General features: G+C 35.3%; 4 protein-coding genes and 1 non-coding gene across 5 annotated transcripts; 4 read left to right on the forward strand and 1 right to left on the reverse strand.

The window, feature by feature from the left end:
• Positions 1-9,005: 9,005 nt before the first annotated feature.
• LOC111469856 (myb-related protein 308-like) lies at positions 9,006-10,392 on the forward strand. Its single transcript, XM_023115311.1, has 2 exons — positions 9,006-9,453; positions 9,528-10,392. The coding sequence occupies exons 1-2, from the start codon at positions 9,191-9,193 to the stop codon at positions 10,021-10,023; spliced, it is 759 nt and encodes a 252-aa protein (XP_022971079.1). The 5' UTR covers positions 9,006-9,190; the 3' UTR covers positions 10,024-10,392.
• A 4,830-nt stretch (positions 10,393-15,222) lies between these two features.
• Positions 15,223-18,103, reverse strand: LOC111469818 (protein EARLY-RESPONSIVE TO DEHYDRATION 7, chloroplastic-like). Its single transcript, XM_023115257.1, has 4 exons — positions 17,132-18,103; positions 16,841-17,007; positions 15,586-15,670; positions 15,223-15,500 (listed from the first exon to the last, which is right to left on the reverse strand). Exons 1-4 carry the CDS (start codon positions 17,950-17,952, stop codon positions 15,332-15,334), a joined length of 1,242 nt encoding a protein of 413 aa, XP_022971025.1. The 5' UTR covers positions 17,953-18,103; the 3' UTR covers positions 15,223-15,331.
• Positions 18,104-20,181: 2,078 nt separating this feature from the next.
• On the forward strand, positions 20,182-21,219 carry LOC111469631 (putative CCR4-associated factor 1 homolog 8). The gene has a single exon (XM_023114965.1). The coding sequence runs from the start codon at positions 20,182-20,184 to the stop codon at positions 21,217-21,219; it is 1,038 nt and encodes a 345-aa protein (XP_022970733.1).
• Positions 21,220-23,093: 1,874 nt separating this feature from the next.
• On the forward strand, positions 23,094-24,131 carry LOC111469633 (putative CCR4-associated factor 1 homolog 8). Its single transcript, XM_023114966.1, has one exon. The coding sequence runs from the start codon at positions 23,094-23,096 to the stop codon at positions 24,129-24,131; it is 1,038 nt and encodes a 345-aa protein (XP_022970734.1).
• A 2,322-nt stretch (positions 24,132-26,453) lies between these two features.
• LOC111469930 lies at positions 26,454-26,589 on the forward strand. Its single transcript, XR_002714941.1, has one exon. It is a non-coding gene; the product is annotated as a small nucleolar RNA Z247 (small nucleolar RNA).
• The last annotated feature ends 891 nt before the right edge of the window (positions 26,590-27,480 follow it).

A 27,480-nucleotide genomic window follows, 5' to 3' on the forward strand; every position in this document is an offset into this window, starting at 1 on the left:
CGGCTGATTAGGCGGCGAAAGGGAGGTTCCTGATGGGTTTTCTGAACGCCATTTGGAGCATTTCCGGATTCTTTGTAGGAATTTCAGGTAAATATTCGAGGGTTTTTTGTTTGATGTCTGAAATTTCGGAAAAAATAAGGTAATTATAAGATTAATGTTATTGATTGATAATCTCATATGTTTTTGTGATTAAGGAATATAATTACTTTATTATCGTAAGTTTAATCCTGTGAAGTTCTTAGAATTAATGTCTGATAAATTAGATCATACAGCAGTTTATTGGGTATATTTCAAAATCTAAGAACTTAAACTATCAGAGCATTAGGCTTTTTTCTAGAATTGTAAGGAGAATTTCACTGGTTCGGTATCGTAGCACTAAGTTATAGATCATATGAATGGTTTCTAGATAGAGAGTCGTAGAGTTATGTGTAGCCCGACTCACTTATCGCCTCGTTGCAGCGAGGTAAGTAGTTAAAACACGAGTAGCTAGGGATCTTGTCGTTAAATTGGTGCTTGGGTTATACATCGTATCGTGATAGCAGTTGAATTGTACGTCTAGTCATTGTTTTGTTAGAGATGATCTCTGGGAGCATTTGTTCTGTTGGTGTGAGATCTCACTTCGGTTAGAGATAGGAACTAAACATTTCTGTTAAAGGTGTGGAAACCTCTCCCCTAGTAGACGCTTTTTAAAACTTTAAGGGAAAGCCCGAAAGAGAAAACCCAAAGAGAATAATATCTATTAGCAGTAGGTTTGGGCTATTACAAATGGTATCAGAGCTACATATCGGGCGGTGTGCCAGCGAGAACGCTGGGCACCCAAGGGGGTGGATTATGAGATCCCACATCGGGTGGAGAGGGGAACAAAACAGTCCTTATAAAGATGTGGAAACCTCTCCCTAGTGGACGAGTTTTTAAACCTTGAAGGGAAGCCCAAAGAGGACAATATTTGCTAGCGGTGGGCTTGAACTGTTACAGTTGATGTATCACATTAGTGGTAACTCATTGCGAAATATGTCTAGAAACTCATTTACGGTTGGAACGGAGGTAATATCGGTTGAAGATTGTTGGGAGAGGAGTCCCACATCTACTAGTTTATTAGCTTTCTCACCTTCAAGGCTAAAAGAACTCGGAGCAAGCTCTTTGACGTTGACCCCCTAAATTGAGTACTCTTTCTCGAGAGAGGTTGAAATATGGTTTATCTTTTGTGGCGATTAATGTTGGCATGATGCTCTGCCAACCGCTCCATTCCTAGAATGACATCGAAGTCACTCATAGCCTTGGGTCTGCGTTGCGCCACCCTTACTCTTCTTGTTTAACCCCGATGGTCGATTAGGATTTGTGGTTCTCTTGTACGAGTCGTTTGTTATACAATGGTCTAGCCACAACCATAAGCAGCTATCAATTCCAGCTCTGTACTGGCCTTTGTGGCTTCCTCCACATTGTTTGCAAGCATGCCTTTCCTCACATTGTGGCAGTTGTTGGTCTGATTGGTTCCGAGACGCTCGCTGCTGCGATCCCGAAGAACCACGATCAAACTTCCTCTTATTCCTCCATCTATCTTGACTACCAAATCTTCTAAAAGCACTATGGTTGTGCATATCTACGAGTATAGCCAATTCCTATGCTTAAAGATAGTCGATCGACTCTAGCCAAGACTTGACTGCTGTAGGATCCACAGCTTGCCGATCGAACTGCGGTGGTTCGTACTCCCTGAAGTTCCTTAGATATCTAAATTCTTCAAACATGCAAATTCTGGCCTACTTGTCTAGCCACAATAGTCTCTAGAGCTTTGCTAACTTGGTTAGCCATAATAGTCTTGACCATACAGCTTACCTAGCTAGCCGAGAATATTCGACCGCTTGCGTTCATATCCACTCCTAACTTTTCAACAACTAGCACTAACGAGACTTTTACAAAACCACTAATCCTTAAAACGCGTTAACAAGGTTGATGTTTTTGCTAAAAGTGATATTGAAATCGGATAAAAAAACTGGCAAACAGAGGTCAAACGAACGAAAACAACCTACTTCACGCACACTCTCACGTGCCTATCTTCGTCCTCCCCCACGTGTTTTTTGCATTTGTTTCCTCTTCTGTTTCAAACTCGGTTTTTCCATCTTGTCAACAATTCAACTTGGTTCCTTCATCAAAATTGAAGAGGACAATTCTAATGTCTCAGGAATCATAAGAACGATCGACTACACACAGAAATTCTACTTAACTTTGTTCTTAATATGTATGAAAGTCTATGAAATGCATGAGACGGAATCGACGTTGGTACCTGCAATTCTATGTTGAGTTCGTTTGCTCAAACAAGTCTCAGAGCTTTCACGAATTTGGGTACGTTGACAAGGTCTAATGGTAATATGATCAGTGTTGAGATGGACCGATATTTTATTGGTCGTACAAGTTCGGAACGTATAAAAGACTAGATTGTGAAAACATGTATCTATGGCCATAGACACAAAAAAATACAAATTCTGGGCTCAGCTAAGTATGTATAGCTCTAGAAGATTTCCTTCTTTAAGAAGCATGTGGGAATTCTCTACGTGAAAGTTGTAAAGGCAATGAACCTTAGAAAAAAGGACACGAGATATCTATTTAACCTATGGTACCTCCAAACAGGGTGGAGAATCTCCGTTTAAATGGCCAATAGAGGAGAGAGTGAAAGAGATATTTTCCTGTTAGCTAAATGGGGTCTGAGATTGAAATTATATACATTTTTCACCTCAGCCCTCTTCGATTCTCGTAAAAATAAATGAGGAATTTGTGAGAATGAAGATTAAAATAGGAGGCAAAGACGAAGATGGGAAAGACTTGTGGAGATCTTTGTTGACAATAATTTACCTTCAAAGAAGACGTCTGTGAAACACAACAACTTGAACCCTGAAACGAAACAGGGAGTTCGAATTAGCCAGCTGTTAAAGGTCTGGAATCTCAAGCCTTAGTCCAAAACCATTTACTACGTTGTTGAATCAAACTTCTTAGGATTTTGATATGTCCTAAAGGAATGTTTGGGCTATGTAGATATCAGCCTGTCGGATGTGATGGTCAACAAGAAGGATTAACGAGACAGTCTAGGTTGAGCTGCAATGAAGAACTTGTTCATACAACAACTTTTGGACAATGAAAAAGGCACGATTTTTATGTTCTTTTTTCTAGATTTGTTGAATTGGATGCAATTGTTTATGTTCTTTTTGAATCTATGGTTAAAATTAGATCACAAAAAATAGATTTCTCGTCATCTTGGCTTCTTCTCGAGCACAATATAACTCAACCCTTGAAACATACTATAGCTTTTGGTGGCCTATAAAAGTATAGGGTGTCGGACATGGCTTTCCCATCCTCGACCTCACTCTCCATTCTAATCTCCATGTTTCAAAATTTTCGATAAATGTTACCGAAAAAGTAAATCAGATAAAAAGTGGGATAGAGGAAAGGAGAATACATTTACTTCCCCAGCTCTCTTTAGCTCACGAACAATTTTTTTCTTTCCACTTTCTTCTTGTGTTCTGCTTAAACGGAGATTTCTCGCTTCCTTTAGGAATACTCCCAGTGGGCTCTCCATCCCCGGGAAAAAATGGACATTCCTATGAACAATAGTTTCTTCTCTCGTCGAAAGTATTCCGATAGTTTGTTCTGGCGTAGTAAAAGTTAGAGTTTAGATAGCACAGTGAGTTTCGGGTTGCTCTAGGATTTCTAAGTCAATCCTTACTAAATCAAATTGGTTGGCTTGACCAAGCCAGTTACCTCGAACCACCTATTGTTGACCGAGGGCTTAATTTTCCCATGGTTTGTCCTAGACCCTTCTTGCATGTTGAGCTCGTGTAAGTATTTTTATTCTTATAACACTAACAAAACCTATCGCTAACACGCAAATCACATTGCGTCGTGGAAGTAAGCCGAGTATTATGTATATTATTTTATGGAGGGGTCAAGGGCATTGGCATGTGGATGTTGTGAAATAAAGTGGGTCAAAAAATGTGGGCATCCCAATCTCTAAACATTGCACCTTTTGTCGCCGCGGTTGGTGCTGTGCTCAGAGCCTTTGTTGTTCCCCTCTTCATGTCTTCCACATTCTGCTTTTCTATGCCCTCCTCTTCAATATTTCACCAATTTTCCTTTGATTTTCTTTTTTGACTTTAACAACATTTTAATCTTAAACTTTTAGTTTTCTCGAGTCCAATTACGTTCTTATTCCTAAAGTCAAACTAGAAAGCTATCTTACTAGCTCGGTTGAACAAATACTAAGATCTATTAGGGAAGTGTTCGGTTGTTATCTGTGAGATTCTACATCGGTTGGAGAAAGGAACAAAACATTCCTTATAACAGTGTGAAAACATTTCCCTAGTAAATGCATTTGTTGAATGCGATACGTAACAGGTCAAAGTAGATGAGCTTAGATTGTTACAAATTGTATTAGAGCCCGACACCGAGTAGTGTGCCAACGAGGATTTTGGCTTTTAAGAGGATGGATTGTGAGATCCAACATTGGTTGTAGAGTGAAACGAAACACTCTTTATGAGGGTGTAGAAACTTCTCATTAGTAGACGCATTTTAAAACCGTGAGACGGATGGTGATACGTAATGGGTCAAAACGGACAATATCTACTAGTGGTGGGCTTAAGACGAAGAAAGTCGAGGTCTAGTACTTAAATGTCACATTAAGAATATCAACACGTTAAAGATCGTATTAAATTATTTTAACATCATTAATAATGTGATGGAGGTCCTTTGTTTTTAGGGTTGAGGGGAAGAACCAAAAAATTATATATATTTATTAAAAAAAAAAAAAATAAGTGAGATCTAAAATTAATTGTCTCACTCACAAATCAATCATATTGATATCACAAAATAATTAAAAAAAAAAAAAAAAAAAAAAAAAAAAAAAAAAAAAAAAAAAAAAAAAGCTAATAAAATTTAAAGGTTTATCTACCCTGGTGGGGCCAGCCCCTTATATTCTTGCTTTTGGAAGGGGTAGGTGCCCCACATGTGGAGGACAGCCAAAGAGGTAGGTAAGGGCTTTGAGGATCACCTTGATTGGTCTTTTTCAATACCCTTTTGCACATGACTTCCACGTGCTCATGTGCTGGCTTTACTCCTGTATTAATATTAATCAACCCACTTATTAAAATTTTGTTTTGACTTTTATATATATATATATATATATATATATAAATTTTATCCATTGATTTTGAGCTCGAGCTCGAGGTTTTGTTCTTATGATCCAATCAATTTATAAAATATATCGTAAGGTTCTGATATTGTCATTAAGATAAATGTCATAACTCTAAGCAGGTTTCGAAGCTATTGAATAGGAATTCATATATCAAATTGAACTTAGAGGAATTTATAGGCTCAAAAGACCAATATGACGTATTTGCGAGAGACAACTTTACCATGAACCCAAATGAACGGAGTAAAGACCAAGCATAAGACTTTTAGTCTTGTATCGGTAGTCTTATGATAGATAACCTATTTAGGTTATCACTACTGGAAGGTACAATCCCTGTTCGTAGATACTTAGGTTAGCTAGTTTATTGATTGGTATCTCTCTATTTAGTCATTGGCTCACATACGTCTACATTGCATAATACCTATTTTCGAACTAAATATCAAATTTTGTGTTCGCACTACCCTACATAGGGTATCCGTTAAAATAAAATATGACAAATTTAACCTCGAAAAACGAAAAAAACCCTAAAAAATAGGGTGGGGTAGTGTGTTGTCTCCTTGTGTAGCAAAAGGCATGTGGTGGTGAGGCAATGGAATTGTGCTAACAAGGTTTGGTTGGGGTAGAGAGACATGATGGTGTGGTGGTGAATATTAATTTATAATCAAACATTAGACCTAAATGATTAGGACAAACAACAAGGAAACAGCTTGCCCTCACAAGCTAATCACTTTTCCATGTCCTTTCAAACATTATCCTAAAATACGTTTACCTGATAACACATAATTGAAACTTAACGAATCAGATAGGTTTATATCCGTATGTGAAAGTTGAGGTACTAAAATTATAATTTACTTTTAGTATTATGGGGGTATTTTTGTAATTTAAGATGAGCGTAGATGAGGCTGGAAGTAAAAAAGGAGCAGATCAAGGGAATAAAGATGATAGCTCTTTTACATATGAATGTAAGGTTAATTTGTTTTGATGGGTTTTGCTTACGACAGGGAAAAGGCGTCCCGAGAATGGTAGGTGAAACCATATAAAGCTTTACACAAGTGGCCATCTTTCTTGTTCTCTCCCATACTGATTCTTTTATGTATTGTCGTCAGCCTTACAGTTTTAAAACGGGTCTACCAGGGAGAGGTTTTCACACCCTTATAAGAAATGCTTCGTTTCACTCTCCAACTGATGAGGGATCTCACAATCCACCCCCTTAGGGGGCTAGAATTCTCTCTGACACTATGATATCATTTGTAACAGCCCAAGCCTAGCGCTAGTAGATATTGTCTATTTTGGCTCGTTACGTATTGTCGTCAGCTTCACGATTTTAAAACGCATCTACTAGGGAGAGGTTTCCACACCCTTATAAGAAGTACTTCGTTCCACTCTTCAACTAATGTGGGACCTCACACCATTACTGTTCGTGAAGCCTAAAGTTTTTGTTCGTTTTCGCTCGTTTTTGCTCAATTTGAGTGTAGAAAGAAACAAAGAAGGAATCTCTCATACCCAACTCATTATACTCATTTTGCACAAACTTGCACCACAAGGGTTTAAAAAAGAAGGAGAAACCAAAGGCCACACAACCACAACCATAACCCACATTCATTATATATCTTTTTTTTTTTTTTTGCTCTTTCTTTCATCATCACACCAAACTCCAAACTCTTCTAGAAACCCTTTTCCCCAACACATTATTATTATTATTATTAATGTGCTCTCCCCCCTATTCTCTTGGTGAATCATAGTGTACCTAAAGAAAAAAGATCCACAACTACCATACCATCTTTAATATTTATTTGCACGAGCAAGCACAATTTTTTATCGTGTTCCGAGCATTTCTACCTACCTAATATTAACAAATATTACTCTACATCTCGATTTATCCATCACTGAATCGAGCATTCCAGCCCCATAATCTCTTAGTTCGTGATCATTCATCAAAACCCTATTTTGAAGAAATCCGTGTCAAAACAACTTGTGTCATTTCTGTTTCTCAAATCTAAATTCATCTTCATTTGTTAACCTCGTCGTGAAACCTTTCACTGTGCCACACGATTCTTTCATCATACTAGACATAATCACTCATTTAGTTGGTGGTTGTGCCGCCCCCCGATAGGTATGTAGTGGGAGATGGCATACCTATGCCTTTGCCCCTTTGAGCCAGAAACAAAAACCCATTTTGCAGTGACGATCTTTAATCGGACTGATCTGTCATTGGTCAAGGCGAGTGAGAGGATCGTTACCTTGGTCTGATACCCATAATCCCTATAGTTTGAGAACGAATCATCAAAACCCATTTTGATTAAAATAGTATTAGAACAAGTTGAATCGTTTCCACCCACGATCTAAATTCATCTTCACTTCTAATACATCTGATCTCGAGACTTTTTCCTATTAAAAAAACATAATAAATTACGAGAACCCACTTGAAAAAAAGTTGATATTTTCCCACTTTTGCTTGTCTAGGATGCAAAGGCCACTAAACAATGTGGGGGTGGGGGCATGTGTACCAAATAATTGATCAAAAATATAAATGGGTAGTTAGTTCCCTTATGTCATTTATAGAATATATAAGCTGTGAATGTGCATGATAGTACATGCTGTCTGGTGAGTGAAGCAACATTTAGAGACGCAATTAAAATTAATTAATTAGTTAATTAAATTAGTATACAATAATAGTTATTAAAATATTTAACACTTTAATATATACATATATTTTTTTTATTATATGATTTAAACTTTAATATATATGATGAAAGAGAGAGAAAATAAAGGCCACCACCAGCCATTCCTCTTATCTAACCTATCTCACCAACTCACATCTAGAAACAATTACCCCTTTTTAAAAATTAAATATATAGTTTAGTTGTAAACCTAAATCGTGCACACTAACCATGGTTAAGTTAGCTCGTCTTCTAGCTTATAAGTAACTTGTGAGATCCCATATCGATTGGAGAAGAGAACGAAACATTTTTTGTAAGGGGCTGATGGCGATACGCAATGAGTCAAAATGGATAATATCTACTAGCGGTGGAGTTAGTTGTTAGCCAGACATTGGGTGGTGTGCCAGTGAGGTTGCTAGGTCCCCAAGAGATGTGGATTGTGAGATCCCATATCTAGGTTGGAGAGGGGCGAAACATTTCTCGTAAGGGTGTGGAAACTTCTCCCTAATAGACGCGTTTGAAATTGTGAGGGATACGAAACGGGCCAAAGTGGACAATATCTACTAACAGTGAGCTTGAGCTATTACATAACTAAATAAATTGAGTCTCGTGCTTACAATTTAAGGTAAAGAGTGTGCTAGATGCACGAATTACCTGAGGTGACACAGTATGTGGAAGCAAAGCCTACTCAGTGGTGCCACGAAATTCATGTACACGATGAGTTTCATATGTGACTTGTGGATGTGGAACTATTGTACGACATACACGAGTTTGTGAACTTCAACAAAACCCTATTAGCTTCTCTTCCCCTCGTGCCCAATAACTCTACTCCTTTAAGCTATGGTGTTCCTTTATTTGCTTATAGTCATATAACGTTACTTTTTTCAATTCTTTCAAATCGTTTTTAAATGTATTTCTTCGCTCACGTTTTCTAAAATATTTCTAGCAAACGTGACTCGAGGCCTTAACATATACAAGCATTGTCTGTGACGATCAAATTTCTTAGAGCTAACTTGTTTGCTGAGTTAGAACAATTATAGAACAATCACGGTTCCACTAACACCCACTAACGCGGCGATTATTTAAATTTTTATGTTTAAAACTATTTAGATGCTTTTTTAAAAAAGAAAATTAATTTTGAAATTATCCCGTCAAAAGGCTATAAAGGTACGCCCAAATTTCAGAGAAGGGCTGGGCTGAGCGTTCCTGCAGCGACACGAAAAGGAAAACCGCCATTTTCAGCAACCACAAAGCAAAAGAAATTGTTTACTAAAACTCCGACCAACGGCGGCACAGACCCACAACCCCTACTGGGTTTCAATCGATTTTTCTGATTGTTCTTCCGCGAGCTCAAATGGGTAGGTCGCCCTGCTGCGAAAAAGCGCACACAAACAAAGGTGCGTGGACCAAAGAAGAAGACGAGCGCCTCATCGCTTATATTCGTGCTCACGGTGAAGGCTGTTGGCGTTCTCTTCCTAAAGCCGCCGGTCTCCTCCGCTGCGGGAAGAGCTGTCGATTGCGGTGGATTAACTACCTCCGCCCCGATCTTAAGCGCGGAAATTTCACCGAAGAAGAAGATGAACTGATAATCAAGCTTCATAGCCTACTGGGTAACAAGTAAGTTGGGGGAAATTTCGATGAGGAATGTTTTGTTTGAGCATTTTAATTCATGGGGTTTGATTTTGATTTAGGTGGTCTTTGATTGCTGGGAGATTGCCCGGAAGAACAGATAATGAAATTAAGAATTACTGGAACACTCATATTAGAAGAAAGCTCTTGAACAGAGGAATCGACCCTGTTTCTCATCGCCCCATCAACGAGCCTGCTCAGGAAACGGCTTCAACCACGATCTCTTTCAGTTCTAATGATGTGAAAATGGAAGAGAAATCATCCATGGCTGTTGAAGATGATATTAAAAACGTAGAAATCGAAACCCCAAATGAAGAACGGTGCCCAGATTTGAACTTAGAGCTCAGAATCAGCCCACCATATCAGCCACACCCTGAGAAAATGGTAGCCAAGAGCCTCTGTTTTGCTTGTAGTTTGGGATTACAGAACAGCAAAGACTGCCACTGCAAAATTGTGTATAATATTGGGACTTCCAGTGGGAATAACAGCAGCGTTGGGTATGATTTTCTTACCATAAACAACAGGATTCTTGATTATAGAAGCTTGGAGATGAAGTGAATTTCTGATTTTTCTTGAAATCTCTCCAAGTTCTTCACTTCCTCTGATTTGTAAGATTTACAGTTCATATTGGTATAGTATGATTATGAGTACAGTTGCAGAATTAGTTCATGATTTTCCCTCTTTTTGATACTCATTTTGGCTGACTGAGATGAACAAGAACGAAGTAGATATCATTTTCTGGGAAATGGGTACTCATTTTTGTGCCATAGATATCAATTTTCTGTCCATTGGAGGGTGTGGATAAGCTCTGTGAGGAGGAGAATGGAGGGTGACCCATCTCTTCCATAGTTAAAGCTCTGTTGTTTATGATGTTAAAAAGAGAGGTTGAAATTGATATAATATAAAAAGGGGGGTTGAAGGATCTAAGCACTGTTCGTAGTACCATTCTTTGTCTACCAAACTTGTTAGCATTTATATCAGCTCCATCATGACTCAACCTACCATATATATCCACTAGAATTTGGATATCTGTTTCCATTTATCTTCTTCCCCCTTTTCCCCTCTGCCTTATCATGTAACTCCCATTATACACCACACTTTTCGTCGCTATCAAATTTCTCTTACCCTTTCTACTTTTGATACCCGTCACGCTACCCATATAGATACCATAAATCAAGAATTCAAGGTTTCAAATCTTCATTCAAGAGAACATAAAGGGTTTAGGTCCGCCTAAAACTCCACCAATCGAGTGCAGCTTTACGTTCAATCCTCATTGCTTGAACCTATTGCCATTACCCCTACAAATCCACCGTAGTCCAAACCCTTTATCTAAAATCTTTTTGCCCATTAAAGTAGTACATGAATTGGGATCAGAAGGTTGTTCAGACAATGGTGAAGTAATAGGTTGATCCACGGATCAATAAAGGGTAAATGGTCGGTTAATAATAAATGATTGGGTATGCTCCCCGACCCTTTTGTCCATGTTCTCTTTAGGGCTCCTATGGTTGCCCAGTTGAAATTTTTGAATGATTGGGTATGTTTCCCGACCCACATCCTTATTAGTCGTCAGTAAACTTGGAAGGTCAATGAGAAATTTTAAAACTACAATTTTTAGATAAATTTTAGCTAAAAAAAGGTTTAATAATTTATTAATTTCCCCAAAATGGTAATCCTAATATTGAGATTGAGCACTAATATAAGGTTTTTGTGTGGATGTGACCAATGAAAATTACCCAAAATTCTTTATAAAGTAATTGTTTTTTTATAATAATTTGTCTAATTTTGACCAAATTAGATGAGTCATCCCCACCTCCCAAATCTTATCCATGATTTCACTAACTATATTTATGTTTTTTTTTTTATGGTCTCATCCTCTAATTTTGTGTGCTTTCTCTGTTCTTTTATATAATATATATATACCCGACGTCATATGTATTAGATTCAGGCAATCAAAAAATTCAACAAGATTCTACATCTTCAGGTTTATTTTATTTTACTCTTTTTAAAAAATAAATATAATTTTGAAAAAATTTAAAATTCAAAAACTAAAATGAAATATAAATTTGAGGAAAAAAGAAAAAGAATAAAATAATAATAATAATAATAATAATAATAATAATAATAAGATAAATAAAAAATTATTAGATAAATGAATGGGAAATTAAATAGGATGGGCCAAAAAGAGAACACTTTTTCAAGTCTTCACCCTTTTTGTGTCTCTTTTTCTAAAGGGGTTAGGTTGAGAGAATAGAAGCTTCCACCAGATATTTTTCTCCCTCCACTCTCCCATTCCTCACCTTTCATTTTATTCCAAAGTTTATATCACATATTTCATTATATTCCAAAGTTTTATTTCCACATTTTTTTCATTTCAAATTCACGCATTTTCATTAAGTTTGGATGGATTAGTTCACAGAATTCGAGACCTTGTGGTGGTTGTTCCATTCGTCACCCATAAAGTTTTACTTTCACATTATGATAAAAAAAAAATTAAACTTGTTTACCATGTTTGAAAAAATAAACGAGATAGTAAAATCCGAGTGAAAGAAGATAGCTTGCAAAGTAAGTAAAGGACCAAATTCATTCTTCTAATTTTATTTAAAAAAAATATGAATTAATTTAGGGTTTTGAATAGATATTTCGTTATTAATATTGTTTTCCTCCTTATTTATTTATTTTAAATATAAAATTACTTATATAAAAATAAAAACTGAAAATTGGATCACTTTTCCAAAATGAGAAATGCAAAACAAAAAAATTCAAAAAAATTCAAATAAGTATATGTAAAAAAAATATTTATTAAATTTTAATATATAATAATTTAGTTTTAAAATTCATAACAAGACCGATATAGAATGGATAACAACGTGTTTAGAACATAAACACTTTTTTTACCTAGTTTTGATACAAGTTATCTCGGACACGATTAATATGATACAAATTTTATATAAAAAACTATAAATTATAAATTTAGTCTATAATATAAATATTTTTAATCATTCATTAATCTTAAAAGTAGGGTTGAATTAGGCTGTAACCATTTTCGGATTGGGTTCAAATCGCAACCTCAATTTTTAAAATTAAAAAAATTCAATTATCTCAAAAAAAAACAGTAAAAAAACTATGATTGGGTTAAGTAGTGTAGATTAATCGAATTTTCGAGTCATTTAAACCTGTATAATAAAAATTCACAAACTACCCTTTAATACTTTATTAGATACAAAATTTAGTTAAATTATTTTTTTTGTATATAATTTTTAAAACGTAATGAAAAGGGAACGGAATGGGGGAGAGGGGTAAAGATGTAATAAAAAAGGAGTGATAGGGGCAAAAGAGGAAAAGTGACATCAAAACGTCAGCGTCGGGAGATGGTACCTAACCTAACCTAACCCCACCAAACCAAACCAAAACCAAACCAAGCCTCCCCTCTTCTTGGGGTATATTATTATATAATGTAATTAATTCTATTCATCATCATGTGCGTTAGTTCCCTCCGTGGGACCCACCTCCCTCACCACATCACATGCCATCCTTCCACCGACCTATTATTTTCTTTTGTCACGTCAACCTCCTCTTACGTGTCATCTTACGTGGAATCTATTAAAATTTAAAATTTATTTACATGCCCAAAACCTTAACAAAACAATAATAAAATTTAAAACAAGATTATATTATTAAATCTTTCAAAAATATAATATTGTTCATTTTACAGACTTATTTTAAAATTACTCTTGTATTTCATGGTAAGAATTTTTAATTTTATTTTTTAAACTAAGGTATTATTATAATTTTAAAATATTTAAGAATATATTTTTTTGGTAAGAGAACGATTTTTTTAAAAAAAAATTAGTATTTTTTAAATAGAGTATTAATAATTTTTATCTAAAATTAACTACAACCATATTTTTTTAAACAAATTTAAAATTTAAATATATTTTTTAAATAAAGTAGTAACCATGAAATTAATTATAAAAATATATATTTTTAATATTAGGATATTATGTTATTTTTTTAGTTGTATTTTTCTTAATTTAGTTTAAAAAAACATCTAAATTTAAATAAATAAATGGTAAATAATAAGATACTAATTAATTATTAAGTTTATTTTTAGAGTAACATTCAATTTTTTAATCTAGACATATATTAATTATTATTACACGTTAAAATAATACCATTTTAAACAAATGGTGTAGTTATTAATTAAATAACTAAAAAAAATACATTTTTTTATGTTACACGTGTGAATGAAATTAGATTAGAACAATTAATTTGACACGTCACCATACACCATGTAACCACACAATTAGTGAATGTCAACTCATAACCCTTATTTTAGATTAGGGTGGTTATCATTTTTTAATAAGAAAAGAAAAAAAAAACAGTAATAATAATATTTATGATGAAATAAATTTTAATGGAATTTAGGTTTGGTTACACAGTTATTAACAATATTTTTGTTAATTTTTTTATTAAGCCAAATTATTAAATAATTTAACCAATTTAATTTTCATTAACTAATACAAATTTTACCAAAATTATTTAATTGTTTTAAATTAACTTAACTAATTAATTATAAATATATTCAAAATAAAATTATATATAGAATTAAAAAATAAATAAAGAGATGATATCTAAAAATAAATAATGTTCGAGTAAAATATTGAAAATCGGTAAAAAAATATGAGTTTATAGCTTACTTTATTTATTATTTTTCAAGAAAACTTTTAACTCGACATTCCATCCATAGAAGAGCACGTATAATATTTTAAGGGAATAAATATAACACAAAGGTTTGAGTTAAAGGAAAAGAAAAAGGTAATTAATAAGGTTGGTAAGATCTATACTATTAGTCTATGATTTAGTGAGAGAAAAGTATGACTTAGAGAGAGAACAAAAAATAAAAAGAAAATTAGCCAGCATTTTCGAGCACGGTTCGAGTTCGGATGAGTTTGACTTCCAAATCCTAACTCGTGTTTGAGGCGAAGGATTGGGTACTTCGGGTTTCACCCATGCCAAAGATTTTCAACCGTCTCTTGTTGGAATGGAATATTTACAAAATCATCGTAAGATCAAACATTATTCCATAATATTTATTTGAGATTAGTCTTTTTCTTCCCAAGCAAGTTCTCTCGAGAAGGTTTTGAATTAGTTATTCATTTTTTTTTTTGTTTACTTTCAAAATCATATCAATCAATTTTGACTTTTTTCGATCTAATAAAGTAGAGAAAAATTTTCATCGGTATCGAAAAAGTGTAACCTACAAAATGAAAAAGAAATAGCGAACTCTCGAACTACGGTTGCCAATTTTTTGAAATTTTGATATAAAAAATAATTATCAAATCGTTTTCCAATTGAGATAAGGTGGAAAATAAATATTGAAGAAAATTGCAAAGAAGATATGTGATGTTTTCTCTACCACTTGAACTTCCCCTCACTTATTTCGTCTATGTTTTTTTCTAACATTATCCAATTATATATATATATATATATATATATATATATATATATATTATAATCTGAATTTTTTAGTGAATAGACTAAAATAAAAGGGTTGAATGAAAATTAAAAAGTTCTAAAAACTTATTTTCGATTTAAAAGAATTAGGTGAAGTTGAAATAATTCTAACTTTTTTTATTATTATGTAAAAAAAGAATAAACTAAGATGGACATTATCATACTATCGTGGAAGGTCATGATTTTTAACTCCATAAAAAAAAATTGGAGTAAAATCGAATTTTGATTAACATCAATGATCCATGATTCTAAGCACTCAACGAGTTCACAAACAATTATAAGAAACCCACAATGTTGGACAATAAATTACACACGAGGAGGAAAGAAAAGAATCCAAGTATGAACAGAGGTATTATTTAGAAGAATTGGAGTGGGCAGCTGCTTTTACAAGAGTGGTGGGCTTGAAAGCACTTTTTGGGTTTAGAGCCTTTCTGATCTTCAAAACAGCCCACGCTGTTCCAATCGCATGCCCTGCTGCGCCAAGCCCTTCATTCGTTGCTTGGGCTGCTTGATCTCCATATCTGCATTTTGTATTACAGTGGATCAGATTATGAAGAACATGACACACTAAATTCTCCTCCAAGATGGGAGTTCCCAGTGGCGTACCTGTCTGAAACAAGGCCTGTGGTCACAACGGCTGTGGTTGACATCACATTCTTCCCTGCTACTTCAACTGCATCGCATACCTTGTCTGTTCATCATCATACAAGATTCATAATCAGTAAACCACTTCTGGGTTCGTTCATTTTCAGATATGACATGATCTAATCAAATGCGTGTGTATTTAATGAAATCGGATAGCAGATGTTGGGGTTTAGGCACTCAAGGCCAAACCCATCACGACGGATTGAACTGGGTCGGTTTGCATCATTGAACGTAGTTTGACTCAGTTCAATATCTGTTGTTTGAGCCCATTTTCAACTTCTCCCAAACTGATAAGTTGATTGGAGCACAACATTTGCTTCATGAGCTTTACATCTCATACAGGTAGTTAAATGACATTTGTAGCTAGCATCTCAGACAAGTAGTTAAATGACATTTGTAGCTAAAAGAAAGGCCTACCCCATCCACGGTCATGCATGACCGGGACGTGCGCGCATACCTGTTCCAAACCCCTTTTACTTGCTTTCATCTTAGATAGGTCCTTAATACTTCATGTTGTATCAATGCGAGGTGCATAACCGGTTACCAAAACCATGTCTAAACACACTAGGGCTAAAATGCTTAGCCCTAAAATATATTACAGGGAAATGTGACTAGTTGTTAATTTTTCCTACCCAAGTTATATGATATATAAGCTATGGTGTTTCTTTCTTTACTTATAGCCATATAACGACTCTCGAACTTTTTGCAACCTTGCTTTCAAACTCCCTTTCAAATCTATTTCCTCCTCACATTTTTTAAAACATTTCTCGCAAATGTAAGTCGAGACTCGAGCATACGCCCCGGCATTATCCCGAAGTCCAAATTTCTCACAGCTGACTTATTCACTAAGTTAGAACAAGTGCCGCACAATCGCTATCCCACTACCACAAGAGTGGGATTGTGACACCCCACACACTAACATAGAAAGAGATTCTCCTATCGAACTATACCATGCCTAATCCCAGTTTCAATTAAAGAGCAAAGCAGGCTATAGATCTTACACCAACCCGTTATGCCATAATTCATTAAGGTTGATCCCGAAGATCAGACTCTTAAAAGCAACTAAAACTAACAACTTAAGCACTAATCCATACCAATCAAGTTCCTATATTAAGAGACTTCAGCTTGATGAAGATACAAATAACAGCAATCTCAAGCAATAATTCAAGACATAGGTTAAGAAAACAAGTAAAGGGATGAGAGTTGAAGAGCTTACTGAATCCATCCAATGAAGCAAGGACAATTTCTCCAGGTAGAAGGCTGAAGAATTTCTTCCCAACTTTAGAGTTCACTATTGAACTTGTGAAGAATCCAGACACCTTCACAACCCCAGAAAGTATTCCAGTCGCCACTTTCTCCGTCATCTTCGTTAGCTTCTTTACACTGAAACAGAACCACAAGAACACCATAATCCCATCAATTTCCAGTTCTTCATTACTTCAATCTCTAAACTACGATCATTTTCAGTGCGTAATTACAATGAAAAAGGGGTAAAACGATTGCAAACCTCTTGATACTTTTCATGGCGGCTGGACTGATCTCTGCATCAGAACGAGGCCCCATTCGTTTCTTCATGAACTCATTGCCCCAATTCAACCTATCCACAGTAACATCCCCACACCACAGAATTCCCTTAATCACCTGGCCAGAACCCGCCGCAATCAGCCTCGCAGCCTTTCCACTGTAGTCGTCAACGTTGGGAGCCAACGTCGTCCAATAAGCCGCCGATCTCTCTTCCAGTAACTCCTTCTTCTCCTCCGATGCGGCCATATCCTCCGGCGAAATTTCCCTAGCCACTGACCCATCCAGAACCTCCCATTTCCCCGATCCCTTCACCGTCTGCACCGAAAAACAACTGTACTGATCCAAAATCCGATCCAACTCCTTCAATAGCTCCTCCTGTCCCTTCGACGCGACGGTCAGACCGTAGTTCAACATTTCGGGCGCTGAATCGTGATTTTCCAACGATCCATTTGGGGGAACGCTGAGAGTAAAGAAGTAGTGAGAATCGTCAAGTTTCACGGAGGGTTCATCTTTGGCCAATGGCCACTGAAGCTCATCCCCAACACGAGCGAGTACGGCAACGACGTTATTCCCCTGGTTGAGACCGACGATCGAGAACTCACCAGAAGCGAGTTCGACGCTGTTTTGTTTTTCGATCAAGTGGACTATAACGCCTGGAATTTTGACGAGGACTTGCTCGAAGGAATCATGGTGTTTTTGATCGGAAACAGGGGCGTCTTCTTCGGGGAAGAGATTCTCGGCGAGGTCTTTCATGTCGACGGCGGGATAGAGGGAAGGTGCTGAAGAAGAAGAAGAAGAAGACATATATGGATTCAGAAGTGTTTAGAAATGATCGGAATGAAGATTGATTGATCGCCGGAGAAGAGAGTTGCAGATATTTATGAGAGGGAAATCGTAGGAAGGAAGGAAATACAGAGCGTGTCGGTTAGCATACAGAGCGCGTGGCATTCGTCGAGGTTGCCGCGTAGAACTCCCGGTCTTCTTCCACTTGCTTCTTCGTTCTTTCCTTTTTCAGTTTAAACCAAAAATTGTTTTTTTTTTTTTTTTTTTTTAACGGTAAAAATTAAGTTAAAATAATAGATTTTTATAATAAGTTTAGTCCTGTCTAAGTACCCATTTATTTTTTAATTTTACCACTTGTTTAAAAAATATATATATATATATATTTATATATTTTAGAAGATACAATAATGTATTCGATCATAATGTTGGACAAAAATCAACTTTATAGTGTCTAAAATAATTTCAAGGCAATATAGAATTTTGTTTGAATTAAATCCGCTTTGGCTTGTTACATATTGTCGTCAGTCTCACGGTTTTAAAACACGTATACTAGGGAGAGATTTCTACTCCATGATAAGGAATGTCTCATTTCTCACCCCAACTCATGTGAGATCTCACAATCCACCTTTTGGAAGCCAGCGTTTTTGTTGGCACACTCCCTGGCTCTGATACCACTTGTAATAGCTTTAAGTCCACTGCTAATAAATATTGTTTAGTACCATTTGTAATACCTCAAGTTTAATCTTGATAAATATTTTTAATTTCTATAATAATTTTAAAATTAGAATAGATTTGGATTGTAACCTTATTTTCGAGTTGGTTTGGGGATGACTAAACTAAAACATGATATGGAATCAACTCAAGTGAAATGTCTGATGCCAAATGATAAGGAAAAAAACTCTAATGATAAGGAATCAAACTATAAGAAAACCCTTACACCAAATAATAAAAAATCACTACAAGGGAAATAAGATTCAAATTAGCTTGTTGATCGAATATCTCAAGACAAGAATACTTGTTTGAGATTTGAATCACTCAAAAATTGATCCAGTCAAGCTTGAATGATTATACATGTAACCTAAACTACGTAGAATTGAAAAGAAACTTAGTCATTGGTAAAGAAAAGCAAGAGCATCTTCTACTATATTTGCACAAAAACATCTTCTACTATATTTTCAAGTCTACTTATAAATACAACGTACCTGGTATTATATAATCTCAAAATAAAACTATTAAACTCATCATAATTAACGTAAGTAAACTAAATAAAAAGTCTTAAAATATATTAATGAAATACATTACGTCTAAATTATAATCCACCCAAAATTTATAACAATGAAACTTTATTTTCTTTAACGTGGCATGAATTGAAATATCTTTTGATAATTTCAATAACATTTTCTTCACATATTCGTTGAAATATATTGTATGATTGATATCTCATAGTTCATATTTAATACAAAATTTTTCGTTTCCAAAAAATTCAACTCAATTCAAATAATAATAATAATAATAATAATAATAATAATAATAATAATAATCTAACCTAACCTTTACATTTATATTGGATTGCCGGAATTGGTTGAGTCAGACTATTTGAACACCCCTAATCATTTTCACTCTATTCACTATTAATATCTTTGTTAATTTTTTATTAGTTAATTTAATTATTAAGTTTTAAACTAATTTCCAAAGATAAAAGTGTAATATTTTGAAAAATAAAAATAAGATAAAAATTAAATTTTAAATTTATGAGTGACAACAAATATTTTTTTAATAAGTTAAAAGATGAAATAATATATTTTATTGCATTTTAACTGTCTAAATACAACTTTAATTTATTTATTAAATTTAATCTCAAAGGGAAATAATTCAGCTAAAAAACTCCTATTCAATGAGAAAATATTATCCGAAATACCAAATAATATATTTTATTGCATTTTAACGGTCTAATTTATTTATTAAATTTAATCTAAAAGGGAAATAATTGAGCTTAAAAAAAAATCCATATTCACATGATAAAAATATTATCGGAAATACCAACGATCCTATATTTTTTTTTGCTACAAATTCAAATCTACAAATTTTATCTTTTTCGCTCTCCGATCAAGATAAGGAAATTCGTAAACGAACATAATTATATTTCTGCTATAAATATTCTCTATTCGTCGCATATCGGAGAAGTTTGATTCAACGAATAACACACGCACAGCAAATTAAAAAACAAAAACAGACAGATTTTCGAACGCAATGGATAGAATTGTTCAAGGTCCGAGAGGAGATAACCCTTTGATTACAGAAGTTTGGGCTTACAATCTCGATGATGAAATCCTTCGGCTCGACCATTGTCTGCTATTGTACCCAGTTATGTCAATCGATACTGAATTTCCTGGGTGTATTAAGAGAACTCCTTGGGGCACGATTGATGAAGAACTCTACGCAGATTTTCGATTCAATGTCAACCAAACCAAAGTGATTCAACTAGGTGTGACAGTTTCTGATGAATCAGGGGACATCGGCGGTACATGGGAGTTTAATTTCTCTGACTTCGATCCTGAAATCGACGCTCATAACCCTGCGTCCATTTGTTTTCTGAAACAGAACGGCTTGGATTTTGGGAAACTGAAAAAAGATGGAATTAAGGTGAGAAAATTTGCAATAAGATTCTTATATACGATGCGAAAGCATGCGATACACCAGTGGATTACATTTCACGGATTATACGATATTGGATATCTGATATTGGCGTTGGGCGTGGTTAAAAGCTTGCCGGAAACATTGGGCGAATTCGAATGGATCGTGGCGAGGAGAGTGGGGACCGTGAGGGATTTAAAGCATATGGCGCGATTCTGCGAAGGGCTTGAAGGGGGGAATTTAGGACTCGAGAAGTTAGGGCAATTGCTGGACCAAAAACGCTTTGGATTGAAGCATCACGCTGGTTCTGATAGTTTAATGACTGCGCTGCTTCATGAGAAGATGTTGCAACTGTATGATTTCAATGCGGAAATTTGCGATGGGTTTTTGTATGGGCTGTCGAAGAAATTCGAGGAGTTCGTGGGCATGCAATCACATCGCATATATGTTCAAATTAAGTGTGCGGAAGTGAAAGCTATGGTGATTCGTAAGAAGATGTTAAAACTTTTTTATGCGAAAATTTGCGATGAATATGAGCTGTCGAAGAAATTCAAGGAGTTCAAGGTCTTGCAATCACACCTCAGATTTGTTCAACAGGAGTGTGAGATAGGGCAATTTTATTATTACAAGGCCTCCAACATTATGTATCAATGATTTCATCTTTGATATCCATTCTAGGTTTCTTGTTAGCAGTTTCAGTAGTTTACGTAGATTTTGATTTTGATTTTGTAATTTTGTATAAAGTAGTAATAAACTCTGCACCATTTGCAAATTTGGTTTTACTCAAGATACACCTCTAGCATATATTATCTTTTTTTTGTTTTCCTTCGAGGCTTTAAAACGCGTCTAGTAGGGACGGTTTCCATATTTTTACAAAGGTGTTTTGTTCTTCTCCCTTCCAATGTGAGACATCACAATCCATCTCCTTTGGGGCAAGCGTCCTTGCTGGCACTCGTTCCTTTCTTCAATCGATGTGGGACCGCCACCAAATCCACCCCCTTTGTGGCCAGCATTCTTACTGGCACACCGTCTCGTGTCAACCTCGCTTCCGGGAATTGTCGAGGATTATTGGGAGTGGGTCCCACCTTGACTAATTTAGGAAATAATCCAGATTTAATACAATTGTGGAGATATGTGATTTCTCAACATAAGTACCCATAAAAATTACAGATTTAAACATATGAAACTAAGTTGATGTAAGTTTACATCTTTCCCCAATTTTAGTTATCCAACCACTTGTAATTGAGTTGAAATTGCTAAATATTTTTAATGTTTATAATAATTTTAAAATTAGAATAGTTTTGAAGTGTAATCTGATTCAGTTGTGTCGGAATTATTAGACTAAATCATACTATAGAATCAATCCAAAAGGAAGTTCTAATGCCTAAGGAAATCACCACACGAGCTCTAATACTAAATAATAAGGAATCAAACTAACTCTTACACTAAATAATAAGGAATCAAGTATAGTAAGATTCAAATTAACAGATTTGAATCACTCCACAACTAACTAAATAATAAGGAATCACTACAAGTATAGTAAGATTCAAATCATTCCAATCCTGTAAAAGATTATAAATGCAACATAAGTTATATAGAATTGAAGAGAAACTTAGTCATGGGTTAGACAGCACAAAAACTTCTTTTACTGTATTTTTGAAGTCTACTTACAAATACAATATACATTGCTTTATATAACCTCAAAATAATACTATTAAATGTAACTAAACTAAATAAAAAGTCATAAAATATATTAATGAAATCAATAACTCTAAATTATAATCCACCCAAAATTTATAAAAATTAAACTTTATTGTTTTTCAACGTGTCATGAATTGAAATTATCTTCAATATTTTCTTCCCATTAAAATATATGATTGGATACAAATTTTCCAGTTTCCAAAAAATTCAACTCAATTCAAACAACAAATAATAAAAATAAAAAAAATAATAATAATCTAATCTGACCTGACCTGACTTGACCTTTACGATTTAGATTGGATTGCTTGAATTGGTCGAGTTATCAGACTCCTAATCTCGAGTTTTTACTATATTTACTACTTTTAATTATCTTTGTTAGTTTTCTATTAATTAATTTAATTACTAAGTTTTTAACTAATTTTCATGTAATATTTTCAAAACTAAAGATAAGATAAGAGATTAAATTTCAAATTTATGAGTGGAAATAAATATTTATATTTGGTTGTATTTTAACGATAAATATAAATACAGCTTTAATTTATTTATTAAATTTAATAGAAAATAATTCACCTAAAAAAAGCTCCATATTCACATGATAAAAATATTATTCGAAATACCAACGATCCTATATTTTTTTTTCATATAAATTCAAATCTACAGCTTTTATCTTTTTCGCTCTCCGATCAAGATAAGGAAATTTGTAAACAAACATAATTATATTTCTGCTATAAATATTCTTCATTCGTCGCATATCGGAGAAGTTTGATTCGACGAATAACACACGCACAGCAAATTAAAAAACAAAAACAGACAGATTTTCGAACGCAATGGATAGAATTGTTCAAGGTCCGAGAGGAGATAACCCTTTGATTACAGAAGTTTGGGCTTACAATCTCGATGATGAAATCCTTCGGCTCGACCATTGTCTGCTATTGTACCCAGTTATGTCAATCGATACTGAATTTCCTGGGTGTATTAAGAGAACTCCTTGGGGCACGATTGATGAAGAACTCTACGCAGATTTTCGATTCAATGTCAACCAAACCAAAGTGATTCAACTAGGTGTGACAGTTTCTGATGAATCAGGGAACATCGGCGGTACATGGGAGTTTAATTTCTCTGACTTCGATCCTGAAATCGACGCTCATAACCCTGCGTCCATTTGTTTTCTGAAACAGAACGGCTTGGATTTTGGGAAACTGAAAAAAGATGGAATTAAGGTGAGAAAATTTGCAATAAGATTCTTATATACGATGCGAAAGCATGCGATACACCAGTGGATTACATTTCACGGATTATACGATATTGGATATCTGATATTGGCGTTGGGCGTGGTTAAAAGCTTGCCGGAAACATTGGGCGAATTCGAATGGATCGTGGCGAGGAGAGTGGGGACCGTGAGGGATTTAAAGCATATGGCGCGATTCTGCGAAGGGCTTGAAGGGGGGAATTTAGGACTCGAGAAGTTAGGGCAATTGCTGGACCAAAAACGCTTTGGATTGAAGCATCACGCTGGTTCTGATAGTTTAATGACTGCGCTGCTTCATGAGAAGATGTTGCAACTGTATGATTTCAATGCGGAAATTTGCGATGGGTTTTTGTATGGGCTGTCGAAGAAATTCGAGGAGTTCGTGGGCATGCAATCACATCGCATATATGTTCAAATTAAGTGTGCGGAAGTGAAAGCTATGGTGATTCGTAAGAAGATGTTAAAACTTTTTTATGCGAAAATTTGCGATGAATATGAGCTGTCGAAGAAATTCAAGGAGTTCAAGGTCTTGCAATCACACCTCAGATTTGTTCAACAGGAGTGTGAGATAGGGCAATTTTATTATTACAAGGCCTCCAACATTATGTATCAATGATTTCATCTTTGATATCCATTCTAGGTTTCTTGTTAGCAGTTTCAGTAGTGATTTTGATTTTGTAATTTTGTATAAAGTAGTAATAAACTTTGCACCATTTGCAAATTTGGTTTTACTCGAGATACACAGCTACTATATATTGTCCTTTTTTTTATATTTCCACTCAAGGCTTTAAAACGTCGTATAGTATGGGAAAGGTTTCCATATTCTTACAAGGTGTTTCGTTCTTCTCCCAGCCAATGTGGGGCATCACAATCCACACTCCACAACTAAATAATAAGAATGACTATAAGTATGGTAAGATTCAAATTACCTTTTTAAGATTTGAATCACTCCAATCGTGTAAAAGATTATACATGTTATAGAATTGAAAAGAAACTTAGTCATTGGTTAGACATTCCTTTTACTGTATTTTTCAAGTCTACTTACCAATACAATATACATTGCTCTATATAACCTCAAAATAATACTATTAGATGTAACTAAACTAAATAAAAAGTCATAAAATATATTAATGAAATCAATAACTCTAAATTATAATCCACCCAAAATTTATAAAAATTAAATTTTATTGTTCGTGACATGAATTGAAATTATCTTCAACATTTTCTTCCCATTAAAATATATGATTGGATACAAATTTTCTTGACTCTAATACTGTTTGCAATAGCATCACCCTACGGTTAACAAATATTGTCTGTTTTGGCCCATTACTTATCACCGTCAGCCTCACGGTTTTAAAACGCGTCACTAGAAAGAAATTTTCACACTCTTGTAAGGAATGCTTCATTCCCCTCTAACTGACGAAGGATCTCACAATCACATTGAAATGGAAGAGACGAAAATAAGCTAGAGAAGAAAAGGGAAAAGAATCAATATGAGAAAACAAGCTCATGCTCATCCTTAACGGGGACACAAACTTATTACTTTGAGAGAGAAAAATCTACAAAAAAAAAAAAAAAAAAAAAAAAGAACGATGACGAGTGATGCTACAATGATAAAACTCGAGAGCGAGGAGAAGCAATCATTCAAAAATGAGAAATATGTTAATATAAGTTTATGATTTATGCAACTGTGCATAAACGAGATCACGATCGATGATACGACGAAGACTATGTGAGGGAGTAAGATGATACAACTTGTGAAGCACGCACAATCTATAACAAGGGAGGTGGGACGACAAGAGGGAAATACGAAGTCGAGAGATAGAAAAAACCGAAGGCTAGTCGAGTTCGATTCCTGGGGCTACACTGGACGCCACTTAAATAATCATTTTAATTTTATTTTATACTTTTAAACCATGAAATTATAAAAAGAAGAAAGAAAGTAAAATTACAAAATCTGAAATTAATGTTCATATAAGGAAATATTTTCCTTTACTGAAACCCCCAAAGGGTCTTCTTCTATAACAGCAAACCAAGAACAGAGAGATTTTACAGTGATTGAATCAAATGGGTAGAAGAAATAGAGCGCGTCCGAGAAGAAGAACACCTTCGATCCAAGAAGTTTGGGCTTCCAATTTCGATCATGAAATCCTCAGCCTCGAACGCTGCCTTCAAGCTAACCATATCCTATCCATCGACACCGAATTTCCTGGGTGCATAAGGAGCACACTGTTAGAATTGGTCAATCCATTAGAATAGCTTGAAGTTGGTCATGCCATAAGAATAGGCTTACTTCGTTAGTTTCCTATGAAATCGGATCTATTAGTTAATCTTTTGCCAATATAAATAGAATATGTCCTCAATAGTGTGAGGTACAGTTTTGCATAAACTTGATATGGTATCAGAGCTCAAATAAGATCCACGAGATCCATAGCCTCTGCTGTTAAACATGTCAATCCCAATCAACACAATGTCTTCTCCGTCGATCAGTCAGGTGATTAGTGTTAAGCTTACACAAGAAAATTATCTACTGTGGTCTACCCAAATCCTTCCCTACTTGCGTAGCCAAAACCTTGTTGGTTTTGTGGATGGTTCCATGCCTGCACCAAGCCAGACGATCGCCGTTGAACCAAGTGAAGAAACAGGGAATCGCAAAATTATCATCAACCCTGAGTTCACAGTCTGGTACCCCCAGGACCAGCTGGTACTCAGCCTCATCAACTCATCAGTCACTGAGGAGGTTCTCAGCACGATGGTTGGAATCACCACTGCACGAGAAGCCTGGATTACGCTGGAGCGACAATTTGCTTCCACATCTCGAGCAAGAGCAATGCAGATCCGTATGGAACTCTCTACTATCCAGAAAAAGGACATGACAATTGCTGACTACTTTCGTAAAGTAAAACATCTTGGTGATACACTTGCTGCCATTGGCAAGCGAATAGAGGATGAAGAACTCATCGCCTACATGCTGCAAGGACTTGGTCCAGATTATGATCCTCTAGTCACAAGCATTACAACCAGAACAGATGTATACACTGTCAGCGACGTGTATGCTCACATGCTGAGCTATGAGATGCGGCACTTGCGTAAGGGTACATTTGAGCAACTTTCATCTGCTAACAATGTCAATAGGATATCCATTCGTGGAGGTGCCAATGGAGGTCGAGGTAGTCGCGGTCGTAGTCGTCAGTTAAATAGTGGTCATGGACAATCAAGGCGTACTGTGAACAATCCTGGACGTCAACCATCAAAGACACAAAGCAGCTCAGGCATTGTCTGTCAGATTTGTGGTAAGCCCAATCACGATGCTTTGCAATGCTGGCACAGATTCGATCAGGCATATCAAGCCGAAAATAATCTCAAACAAGCAGCTTTGGCAACTAGTGGATACACTAGTGACACAAACTGCTATGTTGACACTGGAGCCACAGATCATATCACCAATGACCTAGAGAGGCTTACCACCAGAGAACGCTACACTGGCACCGACCAAATTCAGGTTGCAAATGGCGCAGGTTTGTCTATCTCTCATATTGGGAATTCATTAATTTCTGGTTCATCTCTTGTTCTGAAACATATCCTATATGCTCCTAAAATCAATAAGCACCTAATTTCAGTACAAAGACTAGCATCTGATAATAATGCTGTTGTAGAATTTCACCCAAACTATTTTTTGGTTAAGAACCGAGTCACGAAGAAACTCCTGCTCCACGGTAGATGTAAGAATGGCCTATACGTTCTACCGCATAATTTCAGTCAAGCCTTGCTGACAGCCAAACTTTCGAAAGAACAATGGCACAGAAGGCTAGGGCACCCTGCATCTCCAATTACCATTAGAATTCTACAAGATAATAATTTAGCTATAGATACTAATATTCCCTCTTCCTCAATTTGTAATGCTTGTCAATTAGGGAAAGCACATCAATTGCCATTTGGTTCTTCTCAGCATGTATCTACAGCAC

The sequence above is a fragment of the Cucurbita maxima genome, unplaced genomic scaffold, assembly GCF_002738345.1.
Source record: "Cucurbita maxima cultivar Rimu unplaced genomic scaffold, Cmax_1.0 Cma_Scf00041, whole genome shotgun sequence".
In the NCBI taxonomy this organism is placed as follows: domain Eukaryota; kingdom Viridiplantae; phylum Streptophyta; class Magnoliopsida; order Cucurbitales; family Cucurbitaceae; genus Cucurbita; species Cucurbita maxima.